Source organism: Fusarium phalaenopsidis (genome assembly GCF_050370095.1).
Source record: "Fusarium phalaenopsidis strain FUZ10S chromosome Unknown contig_32302, whole genome shotgun sequence".
Taxonomy (NCBI): domain Eukaryota; kingdom Fungi; phylum Ascomycota; class Sordariomycetes; order Hypocreales; family Nectriaceae; genus Fusarium; species Fusarium phalaenopsidis.
Window position 1 is genome coordinate 311,166 of NW_028145405.1, and position 18,118 is coordinate 329,283.

Consider the following 18,118-nt stretch of genomic DNA (forward strand, 5'->3'; position numbering starts at 1 on the left):
CAACGTCAGTGTGAGCACCACGACTATCAGCCATGATACTGCGCCGCACCTGTTATCGGACGACATGAGCAACAGCCACACGTCATGATGAAGATCTCAACGGGCGGGATGGTGTGGCAAGGGCAAGGGGATGACGTATCAGCGCAGCTCTCGGCATGGGAGCCTCCTTGGAGCTTCCAGGATGAAGGATTGGTCTAGACTGCAGGTTGAGCTTCCAACGATTGCTTGGTTGTAAAACCGGCTTTGCGGGGTGGGAAGACGACACCCTCACGAGTTGAACGTGGAGAAGATCTCACGGGTTGGAGGGCTGGATCGAGATGATGACTGGCCTGAGCTTGTCTCGCCTTTCACGTGTATGTATGCAAGAACCGGCTTTTCCAAGTGAACGGCGTCTTGTAAGAGGAGGAGAAAAGTAAACTCTAGCGTACGGGGAGGGGTTTCTCCATGAGGATTATTATTCCGAGAGGACCACTCTAATGCATGACATGACACGATCGAGGCGTGATTTTCGAAACGCGCCAAAAGAAAAAGAAGGAAAAAAAGATATCATCGATTCTGATTCTGACCCTGATTCTGGCTGTTGTTGTTGCTCTGTCCCTGATTCTCGCCTTGGTTGTTGTTCTGATTCTGGTTCTGGTTTTGACTACTGTCCCTGTTAAAGACGGTGGGGATCTTGATGATGAGTTGGATCCCGTCAAACGTCGACTTGACATCCAGATACAGTTCATCTGGCCTTGGAGCTACAGCGGGTGGTTTTGGAACATTAACCTTTCCGTCTTGCTGCTGTTGCTCTTTTGTCTGATTGCTGTTGTCGTCCTTGTTGCTGTCCTTGGGCTTGTTGTTGAGCTTGCCAACCACGTTCCCCTCTTCATCATAGATGTTCCCCTCAGAGTCGACGCGCAGCCCGCTAGACAAGGGCTCCAGCTTGGGCTTGATGTAGTTCTCGCACACCCGTCCCGCCACCTCTCCGTCAGCGTCCAGGATCTCGCCAGAAGCCGAAACTGGTCGGCCGACCATGGACGGCAGATCCCCTTCAACACGACCAAGCACGGTGCCGTCCCAGTCGAGAATGTTGCCAAACTCATCAACGTACTTTCCCTCCAAACCGACAGCGAGCTCTTCTGGTGTTTTCTGTGATTGCTCCTCTGTGACGGGCTTTATCCTGGGGATGCGGATTTCGGGATTCGACACCTCTGGCTCTGCGCCGCGACCGTTGCGCACGGGGACGTTGACCTCGTAAGTGCTGTGCGAGGGATCGTCGCCAGGGGTGGACGACGACGACGCCATGGTGAATTCCGCGGTTTCACGGAACAATATTCGTTGGCTGAGAAGGATCGCTTATGGAGAAAGCGAAAGTATTTGTTAGAGAGAAGTGCTGAGTCGACCTGTTTTGCGCAAGCCTCTTGCGGGGAACATGACGAAAGACAAGAAGATGCAGAGAGCCTCAAGAGGTTGGATTGGACCAGTCAGAGTGACAGGCAACCCCTGTTGGGCGGAATGTCTCTTCCACACGGGCGGTAAGAACCGCGGCCTGTAGTTTCAGAGAGGGCTCTAGAACAAGGAAGCCCTGTCCGATGGTCGCGAAAAAAGGGCGATCGTCCTATATCACGGCGATCGTTAGGCGGACGCTAGCAGGGGAGAGACACGGGGCCATGGAGATGAGACAGGATCAAGGGCCCTGTCAACGACGAACAAACGTTCCTGAAGAGCAACGGTTTTCTTGGTTAGACAAGAGACTAATGTAATGCGGATGGCCTCGTTCTCTCGTGGCTTTGCGTGGCTCACGGCATAAACGTGGCGTCCAACGGGGAGTTGGCACTGGAAGTTTGGAGCTGAGCGCTGTGAGTTGTGAGCACTGTGACGGTTCCGGAGCTCGGCATCATCATCTTGGCTTCACGGCTTGATTGATCCGGTTCTCAAAAGCTTGTACTGTACAGTATCTCACTCTCTCATCCAGGCTCTGCGCTCACTCAAAAGAATGCCAATGTATTTGACTTGTGTAGAATTTCCCATGTTTCCCAAAAACGCCCAATACTGTCCACATTTGCTAACATTACATGGGTACCCATAACAGCAGTAAAAAAAAAAAGCACCGTTTAGTTTCTGCAATTCAAAACAACAAAAGCGAATTAGCCTCTGCAAAGACAAGACAGCGCGATTAGCCCGAGTCCCTTCGGCTCTCACCCGGTGCTGGAGATTTGAAAATGCCAAGTAAGATACGACGGCCAAACAAAAGACGGGAGAGAGGAGAGGGGAAATGTGCATGAGGGGGAGGGAAGAGAATGGGGTAAAAACGTACAGTAGCGCTAGTTCCAAATCACCATGAATCCTCGCCTTGAGCTGAATCTCAATGTCGAGGTTGAGATCCAGCCTCAGCCGCAGAGTATCACTCTTGCCGCCGTCGTCGCCGCCTTGTTGCTGGTTCACGGCGCCAGTGACGCCGCCGAGAGTGTTTGTCACTCCGCCGACCGTGTTGCCCAGGTCTCCGCCGACGGGGAGCTGGTCCAGGGGTCCCGACTGCTGCTGCTGCTGCTTGCGGCGGGAAGTCTTGGTGCCCTTCTTCTTGGTGCGGCGCTGCTTCTTGGGCTGCTCTTCGCTGGAGTAGGTCTGGTCGTCAGACTCGGCCGAGACGCGATCCTTTTCCATAGTAGCCGACATGATGGGTTGTTGCTTAGGGCGGTTCTTGTTCAAGTCGCTCGAGTAATGAGAAAATTGAAATTGGTACGAGTTTATTGTTGTGCGTTTGTCTATGTCTACCCTTCTCCCAAGAGGAGCGAGGCCATATAAGTTCAACCCACCAGGTCGAATAACAGGATTTGGAACAGCCATGAGGTCATGATCGAGATTCGAATCCAGATACAGTATGTACCATTACAATGCCTTGTCTTGCCTCCTGCAAGGGTGCATAAGTTCTCGGCCATCGTCACATTGTGGCCACACACAGCACACCTCCACCACCTCCACAACTCCACCCAGCCATCTCATCTCACTGTGCCCATCCCGAAACGCCTCTAGCCTGCTTTTTCACTGTCTCTGACATAACGGCTCTCCATGCCAAACTGCAACCGCCGCCGGAGCCTCACTGGTCGGCACCTATCCTCGTCGTCCACCTCGTCCTCAATGTCACCCTCGGGGTCCCAATACACCGCCCATCTTTGCTCTCCATCAGGACCCTCCTCGCGCACTGCCACAAACGAATCGTGATCCCCCTCGAGCGTCAGGAATCGATCATCCTCGCTCCAGCCCCAGGGTCCTATGACGTGGCCCACCGTGTCCTTTCTCCCCCCGTACGTGACGGCGTGCGTGTCCTTGTCCACATAGATCCAGTTGAGAGCCGGGGGGTCGTCTGAGACCATGCTCACCAGCCCCAGATGGCCTTCTTCGCTTGGGTACTTGAAGTACCACCCCAGAAACTTGTAGCCATCGACTGGATTGTAGGGAAAGTTGATGTAGAACTGTCAAGTCAGTCAGTGGAGTTCTGTCAAAGACTGATCAACTCACCTTTTGGTCCTTCACCACCCCTGTGCCAAGCTCTTGCACCTTTCCCTCATGTTCCATGATGAAAGTCATGTGGAACTTTTCCTGCTCCTTGCTGAGGTTCGCATTCTGCTTCTTCTGGGCGCTTATCGCGTTGCCCACCCCCGTGACAGTCGGTATAGCAGTGATGGCAAGCAACCCAATAACCATTTTGGCGGTATTTCGATCGTTTGAACAGGAAAATCCTGCCTGCTCAACAGCGCAGAGCATGACGTCCATCTTGTAGTATCCCCGAGCCAGTCATGATCACCAGCCACACATCACCACCCCTGCAAAGGACCCCTGCTGCCCATCACGCCAGCCCGGGGGACGTCATCCGCCCGCTCATCAAACATATTCCGTACGTCATATTGACTCGATCCTCATCGATGTAGATGGTGTGCCCCAGAATACCGCTCTTGTACCTGACTATGGAGAAACCGGTTCTCAAACGGTCAGAGATGGCATCCTGATGACGCCCATTGCGTCAGTCGCATTCTCATGAACCTGTTTTCCTGACCAGGGTTTACAGTCTCAAAAGCCATGCGCGGGAGACATTAGTATAGAATTTCTCTCTTGACAATTGCGCCTCTTTTTGTTCTCGAAACTATTTTGTTCGTCAGCGAAAAAAAGTACTTTGTAAATATCCACCAACATGTCTGCACCAGGCCCTCAGGTAAGTGAGACATTCGATGAATGGAATGTTCTTTTTGTAGATAGTAGTTGACCTTTTATATAGGACTCGCAGCAGCGAGGTTCTTCTCAGTCCCCTCCTCCTAGACCTCCTCGTCCTCAAGGAGAGCAGTCGGGACAGAACGACGACGACAAGCCTAACACCGACAACAACCCATTCAACCAGGATTCCAACAAGCCCACCGGTCAGCCTGAGACCGACAACAAGGCTGAGGATTCCAAGCCCGAAAACAAGCCAGAGACTCCCAAGACGGAGGACTCTAAGCCCGGGGACTCTCAGCCTGGGGAGTCCAAGCCAGAAGAGTCCAAGCCCGAGGCTTCAACCGAAGAAACAGCAAAGCCACAGACTCCCGAGACCAAGCCCGAGCAGTCAAAGCCCGAACAGTCGAAGCCGGAGGAGCCTAAGGCTGAAGAGACCAAGACTGAGGAGCCCAAGACTGAGGAGCCCAAGGCCGAAGAGGCCAAGGCTGAAGAGTCCAAGGTCGAGAAGCCCAAGCCAGAGAAGCGCAAGAAGAAGCCAGCACCACCACATGAGGAAGAGAGCGAGTCCGAATCGGAAGAAGAGGAAGACGACGACGAAGACTTGTCCTCCGGCGACGATGAAGAAGAAGAAGATGACGAAGAGTCCGAGTCCGAATCCGAGTCTGAATCTGAGGAGGATGAACCAGCTACTCCCCCTCAGCAGCCAGAGCCCAAGAGAAAAGGCAACAGAAAGGCCAACGCCAAGAGCGAAGAGGTAAAACGCCGCCGCCCAGCCTGGCTCGACGAAGAATCCGACTCGGAAGACGAAAAGCAAATGTCACGAAGCAACCAACGAGCCATGCAACAGCGTCAACAGCAACAACAAATGCAACAGCAGCAGCAGCAGCAACAGCAACAGCAGATGCAGCAGCAGGAACAAGGAGGTGGCGGCGGCAAGGATCCTCTCAAGCTTCGTTTGGATCTTAACCTAGAGATTGAGATTGAGCTCAAGGCCCGTATCCACGGTGACTTGACGCTCGCATTGCTGTAAGTTTTACCTTTTACTCCCTGAGTGTTGTTTGACTAACAAAATAGTGACATGGACTAGGGAGGGACTGTAACACCATCGCTTTTCCTTTATGTATTGGAGGTATCTTACCTTGATGGAGTTTGGTCATGAGAAACGGCTTTTACTTTTTTTCCTTTTTGTCTGTAGGAGTAATAAGAGATGAATTTGTTCACTTCCCATGCGTAGAATGTGATGCGCTCCTCTACCTGGCAGGGGATATCGCAGACCCTGAATTCCGCCGAGCCAGTCCCTGCCCGTTGACTTGTATGTAGTTGGCATGTCGACGATATAAGATTTCGGCAATCTGAGACCTGCTTCTTGGTGTGGTGGTACGTTGGCGATGCGGCTCTGTGCAACATGGGATGACCCTGCGGTGAATGTGTGGTTGCTGGGGAACGGGGTTGGGGGCCCGGTCTGTCGGGAAGGTCGTGCATCGTGAGAACCAACGGGTCAAACCAACATATTTTGAAGATCTCTAAATGGGCTGTTGTGTTTTAGATTGAAAGGATCGTGAGTGTTGACCATCTCACTTACACGGGAGGAAGTCCCTGTCTTGGCATCTGTGAGAGCACTATACTTCCGACGAGGAGAGTAATTACATATTAGCATTGTTTGCATTCTGTCCCGTCAAATAAAGACGCCGAGATGTAGATGCGGGAACTAACCTGAAGGGATGGACTTGAGTACTTGTGATCCATATAGTCGGTCCGAGCAGAGGGACGGCATTCCAACTATCACAACATCCCGAGTCCCTTCCAGTTGTCTAATTACTATGGATTAAATACAACTAGTATGTTTTATAGAACCCAACAATTAGTATAATAACAACAATATCCCACGATACCGTACAACTCACTAGCCATACACTCCTTCACCACAGTCAATCTCTCAACACCCACCTTCAACCCCAACGATCCTTCAAGATGCGCTTCTCCCTCAACTTCGTCCTCCTCGGCGCCGCCTCGGTGGCCAACGCCTTCATCTCTCCCGGCCAGCTCATCCGCAGCATCGAAGACATCACCAAGAGCACCGAGGCCCTGATCAAGCCCGCCGGTCAGCTGTCCATCGCCGACGCTCCCAAGCTTGTCTTTGGCTCTGGCTCCTTCTTTGTAAGTCTCGACCCCAACATGCATGGCACGTCTTTCTAACAGAAGCAGGACATTATTACTGGTCTGAGGGATGTTACCCGTCTCACAACTGACGTTGGCGGATCGCTCACTGGTGCCGCCAAGGGTACATTCGACGGCAAGGATGGCGACCAAATCGTTGCATCTGTGAAGAAGGTTAGCATATACCAAAACTGAATGGGGATTTGAAGCTCACACAGTCAAAGCTGTCCAACGCTTTCAGCGACTTGCTCGACGCCTTCCTCGACAAAGCCAACATTTTCGATGAAGTTCCCTTTGTCGGCACTCCCTTCCGCATCGCCATTGCCCTCACCAAGCGTGCCTTTCAAGTAAAGTCTCCAATACCGCCGAACCAGGCATCGACTAACATTGACAGGAATTCACCGGTACCATCATCAACACTCTCAGTGGATCGCAGGCCAACGACGCGCGTAGCTCCGTTCAAGGTGTCGACTCCAAGTTCACCAGAACCATCACCATAACCGAGAATTAGAACATGTACCTTGCCGGGTGTTGAGATGAGGTCGAAGGAATACAAGGGGATGTTTCGTCAACGGGATGACCTCACTTGTATCGTAATACAGTGTAATAAATATCAATTCCCTCGACGATAAGGAGTGCACACCATCTGTTAGTGACAAGTCAAGTAGCCGCATACCCGCCATATCAGCGTCACGCCATGACGGAGTCGGTGCTCCGGCCCTCTTGTGGGGCCGATGTTGCCGACTTGGGGTGTGCCGAAATAGGCAATCTCGGGCAAGTTACGGACGGAAAGGCTTCAACGCTAAGAAGCCGTTTGGATGAGAAACGGCAAGTTGTGATTCGCTACATGAACATATGCTCATCGCCTGAAGAAACAGGCTTCTCTCATATACGTAACACATCCACCTCTACCACACATAGACCACACGTTTATATACACATAAAGACGTCTAGAACAGCCAAGAGACAAAAGTCTTGTAGAACCAGTTGCCGCGCTTAACTCCCTCGGCCTCGCGGAGAGCCGCCTTGCGGGCCAGGAACTCCTCCTCCTCACGGTCAATAATGTCCTTGCCAGTGTAAAAGTCGACCTCGTGGGGCTTGATGCCGCGCGACTTGGTGACGATCTTGTGGCCAAAGATGAGGGCCAGGTACACGGGGATGCCCAGGTAGCCAGTGATGAAGGTCTTGTACTTCTCCTTGCCAAAGTTGCCGCCGACAAAGACGTCGTAGTTCTTGGTCAGGGCGACGAGGATGCACATGAACAGGGCGACGTACGAGCCCTTGGCACCGAGGGGAGCCACGTAGGGGAGGGCCTCGTTGGCGAGACCCTGGGCCTTGCGGGCTCGGCACCAGAAGATGTGGGTGGTCAGGATGGAGATCCAGGACATGAGACCAAAGATAGTGGTGAGGTTGACAAAGTAGCCAAAGACCTTGGTGGAGTCGTCCGAGACGTTCATGAAGGCGAGCAGGGCAAAGCAAGCCGACATGGCGAGGGCGTAGATGGGCACGCCGTGCTTGTCAGTCTTCTTGAAGATGGCGGGGGCAGAACCATCAGAGGCGAGACCGTAGAGGGTACGGCTGGCAATGTACAGATCCGAGTTGGAGGCGGAGAACACAAAAACGCAGATACAGGCGTTGATGACGTGGGACAGGCTGCTGACACCGGCGATCTTGGCGGCGACGACAAAGGGAGAGGCCGAGGCGTTGTTCTTCTTGGACTCGTTGGCGAACTTGAGCTCGGGGGAGTTGTAGGGGACGATCATGCCGACGAGGAGGACCGAGAGGCAGTAGAAGAAGAGGATTCGGTAAAAAGTGAGCTTGATGGCGCGGGGGATGGTCTTGCGGGGGTTCTGGGCCTCGGCGACAGTGACACCAACGAGCTCGGTACCCAGGTAGGCAAAGGTGGCGTTGACCATGCAGGACCAGAAGCCGAGGAACTTGCCAGCGTCGCCCTCCATGATATAAGGCTTGAAAGCACTGAGACGGGTTAGTTGTGTCTAGTGAAGTGAGCAGTGTCAACTTACCCAGGGTTGTTCCAGTATCGGAAACCTCTTCGGTCACCATCAGGAGCGCCGCCGAGGGCAACGATAAGGGAGAAGAGGATGATGCCGCAGATGGTGATAACCTTGAACGACGAGAGCCAGAACTCGAGCTCACCAAAGAATCGAATACCAAAGTAGTTGATGACGCAGATGATGACGAGGAAGATGGCGATGAATACACCCGGATTGACCGTCTCACGAGGAACCCAGTATTGGATGACGAGAGCAGCAGCCGTCAATTGGTTGGGCGTGACGATGATGTATTTGAACCAGTATCTAGAACCTGTCAGCATATATCGATAGTCAACTGCTTCGAATACTCACGTCCAGCCGAGCGCAAAACCAAGCGAAGGATCACAGAACCGAGAAGCATAACCAGTGAAACCAGCAGACATGGGCAACCAAGCAGCCATCTCACCAAGAGCAGCCATGACGAGGAAGACGACGAAACCAATGATGGTGTAGCAGATGAACACAGAACCAGGACCAGCTTGAGCAAGAGCCTTGCCGGTACCGATAATCAGACCAGTACCAATAGCACCGCCAATGGCAATCATGGTAATGTGTCTCGCCTTGAGGCCACGCTGCAGCGACGTCTCGGCGCTCGTCTCGAGACCGCGGATGTGCAGGTCCTGGTCGCCGCGCTCGACCTTTTCGGTGGGCATGCTGGCATCATAGCCCATGTCCGTCTTTTCGACGTCATTGGAAGCCATGGTTTATTCTGTTACTCCCAAGTTGGAGAAAGAAGTAGCCAAGCTTGCCAAGGTTGGGGAGGCCAAGAGGCCAAGAGTCTTTATTGACAGGAACGAGAAAAAGCCAAGGGCTTGGCCAGATGAGAAAAACAACGACGTTTGAGGGTGAATGGCGATCCAAGATGAGAGGACCCTTGACGTGACACAACGAAGGGAGGAGAGGAAGCGAGGACAAGAGGAGGGGACCTGTCGTCTAAATAGAGAACGAAGATCCCTTCCCTACCTTGACTCGTAGGATCTCTCTCTCGTTTGTTTTGTCGCAGAGAATTACCTAATACCCCAGACTGCCTACCCTCAGTGTCGGCTTCTCCTTCAGAAAAAACTGTCAGTAACCGGGGGGCGTGTGAAAGAGAGGATTCACCGATGCCTGGTCCTGCTCACGACCAACCAACATCCACAGGTCCTCGAGTCGTCCTCTCCGCCAAGACTCCTCGCTCGTCATCGAGGGGAGTGTGCACTCAGTCTTGATGGAACCCTAGGCGGACAACGATCCATAACGTAAACCGGGACGGGGTCAAGGGTGAGAACCTTTCCTGGATTGTAACTGATCAGCAGAGCAGAATGGGCAGATCCCCTGGTCAATGTGCAACTCTGTGGCGATGTGTGTGTGCCTCGCGAGAGAGGCAGCAGCGTTGTTACATGCATGTCTCTACTCAGCCCGTGCCGTGTGTGCATGTGCAACGTCCACAATGCATAATAAGCCATTCTACCCGTCTCAGCACACGAGCATCTTCCTTCCACAGCAAACTCGGGCGCAGGGCAGATTAGAGTAAAAAACTCTGTAGCCTACTTGTGTCTCAAGTGCTCGCCCGAAGCCAAGGCAGCTTTCGGCAAGTGATCGCCAAGGCTTCTTGGGAAAAGAAGACGATCCCTTCTTGGTGCTTAGCGCAGTTCTAGAACGGCTTCTTTGGTTCGTTGCTCTGTCCAAGTGTAACCTTGGAGATAAGCTTTTCCTTGACTGTGAGTGATCCCCCCCTGCTGCCCTGACCTCCACTACGAGAGAGATATTACCACGGCAGCACAGTAACTGCAGTACCCACCGCTATCGCACCGCCTTCTCCGTTTCGGGCAGGTCCATATGGAATCTCTGCCTCTCTGTTGGTCCCATGGTGCGCTATATCCATCCTCCTGTTCCCGTTCACTTCTTGACAAAGCTCGGTCGTTGATAACCCCCGGTCTTACTGCGGTCTTGGCGGGTTGTTTATCTGCCAGTCAGCCTATGCCTATCTGCCGTCTTGTCCTGCGGGGTAAGAAGATGAGTGGACCGTTGCAATGCAATGATGCCAGCCTCTTTACCAACCTGCCTGTTGGGGGAGACGAGGTCAGGGTTTGTACGAGCTCTGATTTGGTCAAGAAGCCCTTCTCATTCCTCCTCGGGCTCCGTCCAGTGAGGCACACCCCTGGGCTTCCTCCTTCATCCCCTGCCAACAATTTGCATGTTGTTCTCGTGATCTTTATCTCTAGCACGGGCCACGGTCCATTCATCTTTGCTTTCTCCGCACCATGGATCTCTTGGTCTTGCCTCCAAGGACAAGGGATCCAACCACGACCATCCATTCACGTCTTATCCAGAGAAGAATCTCCACATAACGCGTCGTAGTCGTCTCCCTTGTTCACTCCGACTAACAAATTCCCCCTCCCCCCCTAACCTCCAAACGACAAAACCGGCTTCTGCGCGCTAGCATCAAGCCTCTGTTTAAACATAACTGTTACCTTATTATTAGCTAAAACCCCAATTCAACCCCATGGCTATGCATTCAAAGTGCGGAGAGAAGAGCAGGAACTCCTCCTCCCGGAGACCCCGAACCTCCCCCCGGTGCGAGATTTCCCTCTTTCGGGATCCGGGGTCGGATCTGGCCTCCGGAGCTTGGCTTGGCTTGTGATTAAGATTGCGATTGCTTCCAGACCCGGGACCCACGTTTCGCCCGTTACGCCCAACGCGCGGCGGACGGACTCGACGGGTTGAATAGTATCTGTAGGTCCCGGTCCGACAGCGAATCATTGAAATTGCCGCACCGCATGAGTTAGGCTGATTCAGAGTTTTTCATACTATTTCTTCTATTCAAAGTTTGTTTCTGCTATCATCAACTCTCACGCAATTTTTATTCACTATCGTCAAAAACATCCTTGAACCGCCTTGATAGACGTTTCCTAACGTGGATTAGTGACCGTACAAGGCCCACCAACACCCGGTTGGCCTCTCCTCTACACCCCCCATCTACTCTACACCTCTCGCCTTCATGAAATCAACCAGGTCAAAGAAGCTCTTCTTATATCTCCTCTCCTGCGTCGTCCGATTCACCGTCTGAATGCCAAAGTGCGCGTCATAGTCCCCAAACTCCCAGTTATCCGCAAAGCTCCAGCTGTACGCCCCAACCACCTCGACCCCGTCCTCCCAGATGGCCTTGAGCACCTCGGACATGAAGCTCAGGTAGTAGATGCTCCGCGGTGTGTCGAATAGCTGATCCACGAGCTGTTTGTCAGCTTCCCCAAACACGGGGAACCCAAACTCGGTGATGGCGACAGGGGTTCTCCAGGTATTATGTAAATAGTTCAGGTAGCTGCGGAGGTAAGTAGGGGTAATGTAAACGTAAGTCTGAGAGCGGTAACCAATGTCCCAGCCAAACACGTTGGTCGTCGTCTGATTCACGCAGTAGGGCCTGTACGTCGACGAGGAATTCCCGGCGCACTGGAGGATGCTCTCCTTGTCGTCTTCCACCGGGGGCGCAATCACCGTGGCAGTGTACGGGTCGATGCCAAGAAAGTCGGCCGTGCCGCCCATGTAGTCGAGATCCTCTTTGCTGAGGGGCACGTAGTCTTCAAACGTCTGCTTGAACGAGTCAGGGTAGTCTTGCCCCAGGAAAATCGGATTGCAGAAGGGTCCGAGCTGGATCGAGTTGAAGTGATCCGCAGCGTACACGTCGACTTCGCTCTTGGGATCCCGTGGAACACCAAAGTTGTTGTTGAACTTGATGGAAATCTTGCCTTGCCCCTTCAACTCCTCCTTGTACCAGTGGTACACCCTCGCGTGGGCCTTGACCACGTTGTAGACCGACTTGGCATTGTACGAATACAGCAGCGGCTCGTTAAAGGTGAACCACACCGGGACGCGGTCAGCAAAGTGTGTCATGGCCACCTTGGCATAGTGCACAAAGGCGTCCTGAAATGTCTCATTCTGGTAGCCACCGTTGACGTACCCAATCAGCGGGGGGTCGGCGGCGACACTGAGGTTGCTGCCGAAGAACTGAAGGGGAGTGTCAAAGTGGAGGAGGGTCACCTCGGGCACCATGCCCTTCTCGAGGATAAAGTTGATCACGTCGTTGTAATGGTCAATGCCCTCCTGGTTCACGGGGGTTCCCGGTAGGGCGAATGGGAGAATTCGAGTCCACGCGATGCTAAATGAGAAGTGCTTGGCACCCATGGCCGCCACCCTCTCAATGTCTTGCTTGTAGTAATAGTAATGCTCGTTCGTCACGTACGACTTGGGCCGGGCGTCTCGGACGAGAATATCCATGAGAGAAGGCGACTTGCCCTCTTCAGCTGTGGCCCCTTCGATCTGGCTAGCCGAGCTGGCGACCCCAAAGGAGAAGTTCTTGGGGAAGTTGTAGCAGTCGCTCGGGCCAAAGTAGTCTCGCGGAGGCAGCACGAGCTCATCACTCGGAATAGGGGTAGGAGATACTGTTGTGCTGTACACGGCCGTTTCGGTAAAGTTGGGAGGGTTTGCGTGCTCCCAGAGGGCAGTCCATGCTGCCTGCCCATAGGGATCATCAGTGTCCAAGGCTTTGGTCGTTGCATTGGGATCCCATTTGCCCCAGGTTGTAAAGGAGAGAGAGGGCAACAGGGTTGTCAATGACTCTGGGGGCGCAGCATATGTTGTTGTCGTAGTCGGAGAGGGCACCGAGGTAGCATATCTGACAGTGTCTGTCTGGGTGTAACTGAAAGGAGTATATGTGTATTTGGGCTCACTCGTCTTGGTGCCGGCTTTGCATCGGGAGCGAGTCGTTGGGCCTTCAGCAGGCAAGAAGACTTGCTGGCCAACAGCCAAGGACGCTAAAAAGAGCTGCATAAAAGTAACCGAGGCTGTCATGATGGGCACATTGGAAGCTCACTGCTGCGCTTGCACCACAACTTCAATGGCTTCATGGACGATATATAGTCCATCTCGTACACTTGCAACGTTAATGCCGTTAACTACAACGGCAATATTCCGCATCAGTCCATCTCAATGATTTCGGACCGACTCGAAATCATTAAAAAAACCTGAACTCGCGGGGAAACAAAAAGTCACGCTCCCAAACTACCCCAGAAAACTCACCCAACTTGCGGGGACGACAAGTGGAGAATCATGTGGATAGAAACAACCTGCTTGACCTCGTGGAAGGGACCCATCATCTGCATATGACGTAGTGACGCCGGCGTTGGGCCGTTGACGATGTCCATTGATGGTGTTGAAAGACGACGATCTTTGTCACAAGTGGATGCGGGGAGAGGGGCCCCCGACCCAGTTTACCCCAGAATCGGCGACCCTCCAATGGCGGAGAAGCTCGGCGCGGAATTGAATCCATGGGGTGCTTCGGATTGGGTCTTGAAGTGGTTGCTTTGACCGATGGTTCATGGGATTCGAGTCTGGTGCCGATGATGTGAGCCGGTTTTTACCCCTCAACTGACGATGTAATTCTCCGTCGGTTGAGGTCGTCTCCGGAGTTTCGGAGAATCATGAAGGAACTTGTACAAGCTGTATATACAGATTGAAGTCGTCGGTTTGGTTAAGTAGCATTTGGAATATGTTTCAGAATGTTTCAAAATAGAGCTGTTGTGGTCGGGGTGTCTCATCAGCCATCATCCACAATATAAACACATTCACGCCCAACGACCTCATCTAAAGATGCTCTATATTCATAGAATGATCATATGAGTATCTTCTAAAGAACTTAATACGACTTGATAATTCTCCGATAAACTCATTTCTCCGACAGAATGGTAACTTGCATTGACAAATGCCCAGTTACGACCTTGGTGGGCATAGATCGACAAGCGAGCCAGTGACTAGTTAGTTACCAATCCGCGTATTCGGCCAGACTATGTGAATAAGGCCGTGAACAGCTGATCCCCGCAGGAGTTCTCGAGAAGAAGGAATTGCGGCATGATGAAGCGGCAGTTGAACTGAGTGATGTTTTCCTTCGAGGTTGAGCCATTCCTTGTGAGGTTGTGCTGGTGACATACAACTCCAAAACGCTTGCCGAGTTATCCACCAACAACCCTGTCGCTGTGGGTATCACCCTTCTCGAAGATCAAGTATAACCATCTGAGAAGTGACAATGATTAAAACTCACTCATTGTTCGTCATAAATGTGCGAGACATCCGGTGGCCCACACTGCGATACTGACTTTGATCGCCAAGGGAGTTTATATGCCAGGGCACAGATATTCATTGATAGGCAAGTAGCTTAATTTTAGTATTCTACACTTTTTAACTCCCATAGATGTATTAAATAGTCCCTTTGTGCTTGGTGAGCATGAAAAGGTGCCACATTAACAACACTCCTGAACTCTGCTTCAGAGTCATCACCAACTCAAACGTGATCTGGCCCGTTTCATCTTACAAGTTTTCATTCAACATATCACTTAGGAATACATTGCCGACTGATCCTTTCAATTGGATTCGGTTCTTGTTGATGATTGGTCTAATAATGCCAGCCGACATTGCTGGGTGATGGTGATCATCACACACATGGATCAAGGATTAAAAGCGGGAAGAACCTGATATCGAAAGATAGCATAAACAATGATGTATATAAAATCCATATTTATCAAAGCCCTACAGCGCCAACATTTACATCACTTGCTCGCGAGTTATGTTTGACTAGACTTTTCATACAACTACCTACACTCTTCATACATAATGACTAGACTCTTTATACATAATGTGCAATAGACAAATGTCCATTCAAAAGCAGTTTTCGCTACCTACTACATGTACCGTTAAACCATGAAACCACTACTCTTACAATCACCACATCTACCAATCCAAAAAGTCCCAATGCCCCGGATTCCTATGATCCAGGGGAAACCGCAGATCCTGGCCCCCAAGAGGCTCCGGGTGCCCCGGCCTCACGCCTAGCATGCCCCTCCCAAAAGGCACCTGCGTGGTCTGTCCTATCCGGAACACGATGCCCTTCGCCGCGAATGCATCCTCGAGCTCTCGGACTTGTTCGGGGGGAGGTGCTTCGTAGGGGTCTACGGCCACGACGCTCAGGTTTTGGAACCGGTATAGCTTCTCTGTCATGCCCAGTAGATCACGGTGGAGCTCTGGCCAGGCGAGCACCATGCCGATGTGGAGGATTCGTAATGACGAGGGCAGACTGGCCATGAAGATCTCGGGGCCAATCTCCTTCATGCCATCAAACCGCTGCCACCGCTCCTCATCATCAAACACAGGTCCATAGAGGAGGAGCTGCTCAACCTCGAGAATCTCAAGGCGCGGAAAATCGACAAAGCTAAAGTCGGCGCGAAGAGACGTGTCCCAACGCAGAAACATTGATATTTGCTCTATCATGTCATCGGCGCCGCCGCTTGTGTGCTCCCATGTTGTGCTAGTGTAACACAACCGTCGTAGTGACTGACGAACGGGGCTAAGGTGATCGTGCTGAAGCACGGTGTACTTGTCCATGTCGCAAAAGTACTCTAGGTCTTCCAGGACAGGACTACGGCGGAGGATCTTGGCCAGGTTGTCGGGATCTAGGCCGTGTAATGATAGGCGACGGAGACTTGAGAGGGCTGTATCCCATGGCTCTGTGCGGAAGCGCTCACGGAGGGGGATATCAGTTCCACAATCAGCATCGCTTGCTGCCAGCACCTCGAGGTTCTGCGCCTTGGCCAGAACGTCTTGCATCTGCTGGATGTGGCAGCACTCGTCGGGGTATTTGCCCTGGCCAGGCAGCACCAGATACTTGAGGTTGGGCAGGTAGAAGGGTGAGTCTCTCAAGTACTGCAGGCCCTCTGATGACGACCGGTAGATGAGTAGTTGCTCAAGGAAGGGCGCAGCCATGATGGCGGCCTCTTGTAACCACTTTGGCTCGACATGGTCATACGAAGGCAGAGCCCGAAAGCCAGCACGTTCGCCTGCTTGTCGGAAGAGAGCTTGTGTCTCGGGTGATACCTCGCGAGCCTGTACTTCTCTAAGCGCAAAGAAGGCGAGGGCGCGGACTTCCTTGGCCAAGTCCGGCCTCTCTAGAAGTGTGCGCAAAAAGGTCTCGAGAGTCTCAATCTCACGCCTCCTAGCCTCCGTATCACCCCACCAGTCGGGACTTGTCGCCAGATCAGGCTGTCTCCCCGAGTGGTAGCAGTGAAAGAGAATAGGCTGGGCAACGTTGCGGAAGCGGCGACACGTGCGGCTCAGCCGCGACAGAGCCTGCTGAGCCTCGAGGGCGCATTCGATCTCGTCAGGGGGGAGATCGACAACATGCTGGCGCTGGCAGTGGGCGCACAGGTTGCGGCAGATGGTGGCAAAGATCTCAACGGGCAGATCTCCCAGAGACAGGCGCGGGCGTCTGCGCCAGAAGAAGGGGATCTCCATGGAAAAGACTGGGCTCTTGTGTGACCAGAAATTCCCTCCGTGGAGGAAATCCCGGTCGATCCTGGCGACGAGATGCATGGCCTGTGGTACGATTTGATGTGATTGAGGCTTTGACCAAGGATCGGGGTTTATAAGAGAGAAGCGCGGGGTGAAAGATGAGACTTGTGAAGCCGGGGTAACTTGGATATGAACGGGAAGAGAAGAAGATGTTTTGGAACAACAAGCTGCAGGAACTGGCTATATAAAGTCAGATGTGATAAAAGATAATCAAGCTGGAACTGATGCAGCGGAAGTGGACGAGAGAAATAGTAGTCGATGCGCAAAGGCGCAAGTGGATCGCGGGAGTATCGAGTATCGTAAGATGGCGGCTCGCGAACGGACCTTGGGCTGAGGGAGTGAAGAAGAGGGGGACCGCAAGCCAAGCCGCAAGAGAACAAAAGCAGGTTAGCGAGAGAGGGGGGAGTCAGATGAGGGGATCTGAGCAATCTGGTCAAACCAATGGGTTTTGTTTATGCAGTGTTAAATCAAATCCAAGACGTGGTTTCGAACCAACAAGGAGCCAGGGACAAGAGGGCAAAAGGTCCGGGAGCCGCAGGATAAGGATGGATATGGATGACGGAAGGGGGCACAGACGGTCCCGAGCGCGAGTCTAGTAGTTGGGACGCTGGGATCATGGCCAGATGGTGACCCTCCTCTTCAGTCTGGCGCCACGAGAGCACGTTTCTGTCCAGGTTCCGGCCTGGTCTTGAGTGAAGTACAAGATGATGATCTGTTCCCGAGACTTCGGGTCGTGATATGCAAAACAACATCGGGGGGAGCCACACACGACGCGACGGGCCCTCCCGAGAGTTTATATAAGTTCGGTTGCATTGTCAAAAAGCAAAAGCAAGACACACATCGCAAAAAAACAAAAAATATGCCGCGCCGTTGGGAACGAGGGGGATCGGGATGGTCAGGAACGAGAAGCAGGGGGGGAGAGAAGCGATGGTCAAAGGGGGCGTGCTGAAAAGGGTCCACTTGCCGCCATGTGGTGGTCTTATTCTTGATGGCTAGCGAGGGACGTGGCTTGGAGTTGTCTGACCTGTCAAATGTCAAGACGGCTGCCATCTTGGGACCAGGGCTCGGTTCCAGAGAGAGGGGTTGACGTATTGACTTGTACGTCCATTGCGTCTTTGGAAGCGCCTGTACCGCCGTGATATCGTCGAGTCCCAAGTCCACCTAAACACTAAGATCAGCAATGCCAGATAATAAGTTGCATTGATAAGCTCATCCTCAACCAGCTTTCTCCATACCCTTCAACGTGGCAAAGGTAACATCGCGCATCCCCCTGCGTCACAATCCATCAGAGACAATGACGGGACGAAAAAAAGACATGTCACCCTTGCGGAACGGGTCCGAAA

General features: G+C 52.6%; 8 protein-coding genes across 8 annotated transcripts; 2 read left to right on the forward strand and 6 right to left on the reverse strand.

The window, feature by feature from the left end:
• Positions 1-546: 546 nt before the first annotated feature.
• Positions 547-1,287, reverse strand: LRP88_07479 (DUF3659 domain-containing protein; the record flags this gene model as incomplete). Its single annotated transcript, XM_083244009.1, has 1 exon — positions 547-1,287. The coding sequence occupies one exon, from the start codon at positions 1,285-1,287 to the stop codon at positions 547-549; it is 741 nt and encodes a 246-aa protein (XP_083098503.1).
• An 893-nt stretch (positions 1,288-2,180) lies between these two features.
• Positions 2,181-2,658, reverse strand: LRP88_07480 (uncharacterized protein; the record flags this gene model as incomplete). The annotated part of the gene is made up of 2 exons (XM_083244010.1): positions 2,181-2,190; positions 2,300-2,658. The coding sequence occupies 2 exons, from the start codon at positions 2,656-2,658 to the stop codon at positions 2,181-2,183; spliced, it is 369 nt and encodes a 122-aa protein (XP_083098504.1).
• Positions 2,659-3,011: 353 nt separating this feature from the next.
• LRP88_07481 (uncharacterized protein) lies at positions 3,012-3,687 on the reverse strand (the record flags this gene model as incomplete). The annotated part of the gene is made up of 2 exons (XM_083244011.1): positions 3,012-3,455; positions 3,520-3,687. The coding sequence occupies 2 exons, from the start codon at positions 3,685-3,687 to the stop codon at positions 3,012-3,014; spliced, it is 612 nt and encodes a 203-aa protein (XP_083098505.1).
• Positions 3,688-4,171: 484 nt separating this feature from the next.
• On the forward strand, positions 4,172-5,278 carry LRP88_07482 (uncharacterized protein; the record flags this gene model as incomplete). The annotated part of the gene is made up of 3 exons (XM_083244012.1): positions 4,172-4,192; positions 4,256-5,217; positions 5,266-5,278. The coding sequence occupies 3 exons, from the start codon at positions 4,172-4,174 to the stop codon at positions 5,276-5,278; spliced, it is 996 nt and encodes a 331-aa protein (XP_083098506.1).
• Positions 5,279-6,162: 884 nt separating this feature from the next.
• On the forward strand, positions 6,163-6,859 carry LRP88_07483 (uncharacterized protein; the record flags this gene model as incomplete). The annotated part of the gene is made up of 4 exons (XM_083244013.1): positions 6,163-6,348; positions 6,397-6,522; positions 6,573-6,695; positions 6,743-6,859. 4 exons carry the CDS (start codon positions 6,163-6,165, stop codon positions 6,857-6,859), a joined length of 552 nt encoding a protein of 183 aa, XP_083098507.1.
• A 439-nt stretch (positions 6,860-7,298) lies between these two features.
• On the reverse strand, positions 7,299-9,103 carry LRP88_07484 (dicarboxylic amino acid permease; the record flags this gene model as incomplete). The annotated part of the gene is made up of 3 exons (XM_083244014.1): positions 7,299-8,325; positions 8,373-8,666; positions 8,715-9,103. The coding sequence occupies 3 exons, from the start codon at positions 9,101-9,103 to the stop codon at positions 7,299-7,301; spliced, it is 1,710 nt and encodes a 569-aa protein (XP_083098508.1).
• A 2,257-nt stretch (positions 9,104-11,360) lies between these two features.
• Positions 11,361-13,229, reverse strand: LRP88_07485 (glycoside hydrolase superfamily; the record flags this gene model as incomplete). Its single annotated transcript, XM_083244015.1, has 1 exon — positions 11,361-13,229. The coding sequence occupies one exon, from the start codon at positions 13,227-13,229 to the stop codon at positions 11,361-11,363; it is 1,869 nt and encodes a 622-aa protein (XP_083098509.1).
• Positions 13,230-15,161: 1,932 nt separating this feature from the next.
• On the reverse strand, positions 15,162-16,796 carry LRP88_07486 (uncharacterized protein; the record flags this gene model as incomplete). Its single annotated transcript, XM_083244016.1, has 1 exon — positions 15,162-16,796. The coding sequence occupies one exon, from the start codon at positions 16,794-16,796 to the stop codon at positions 15,162-15,164; it is 1,635 nt and encodes a 544-aa protein (XP_083098510.1).
• Positions 16,797-18,118: the final 1,322 nt, after the last annotated feature.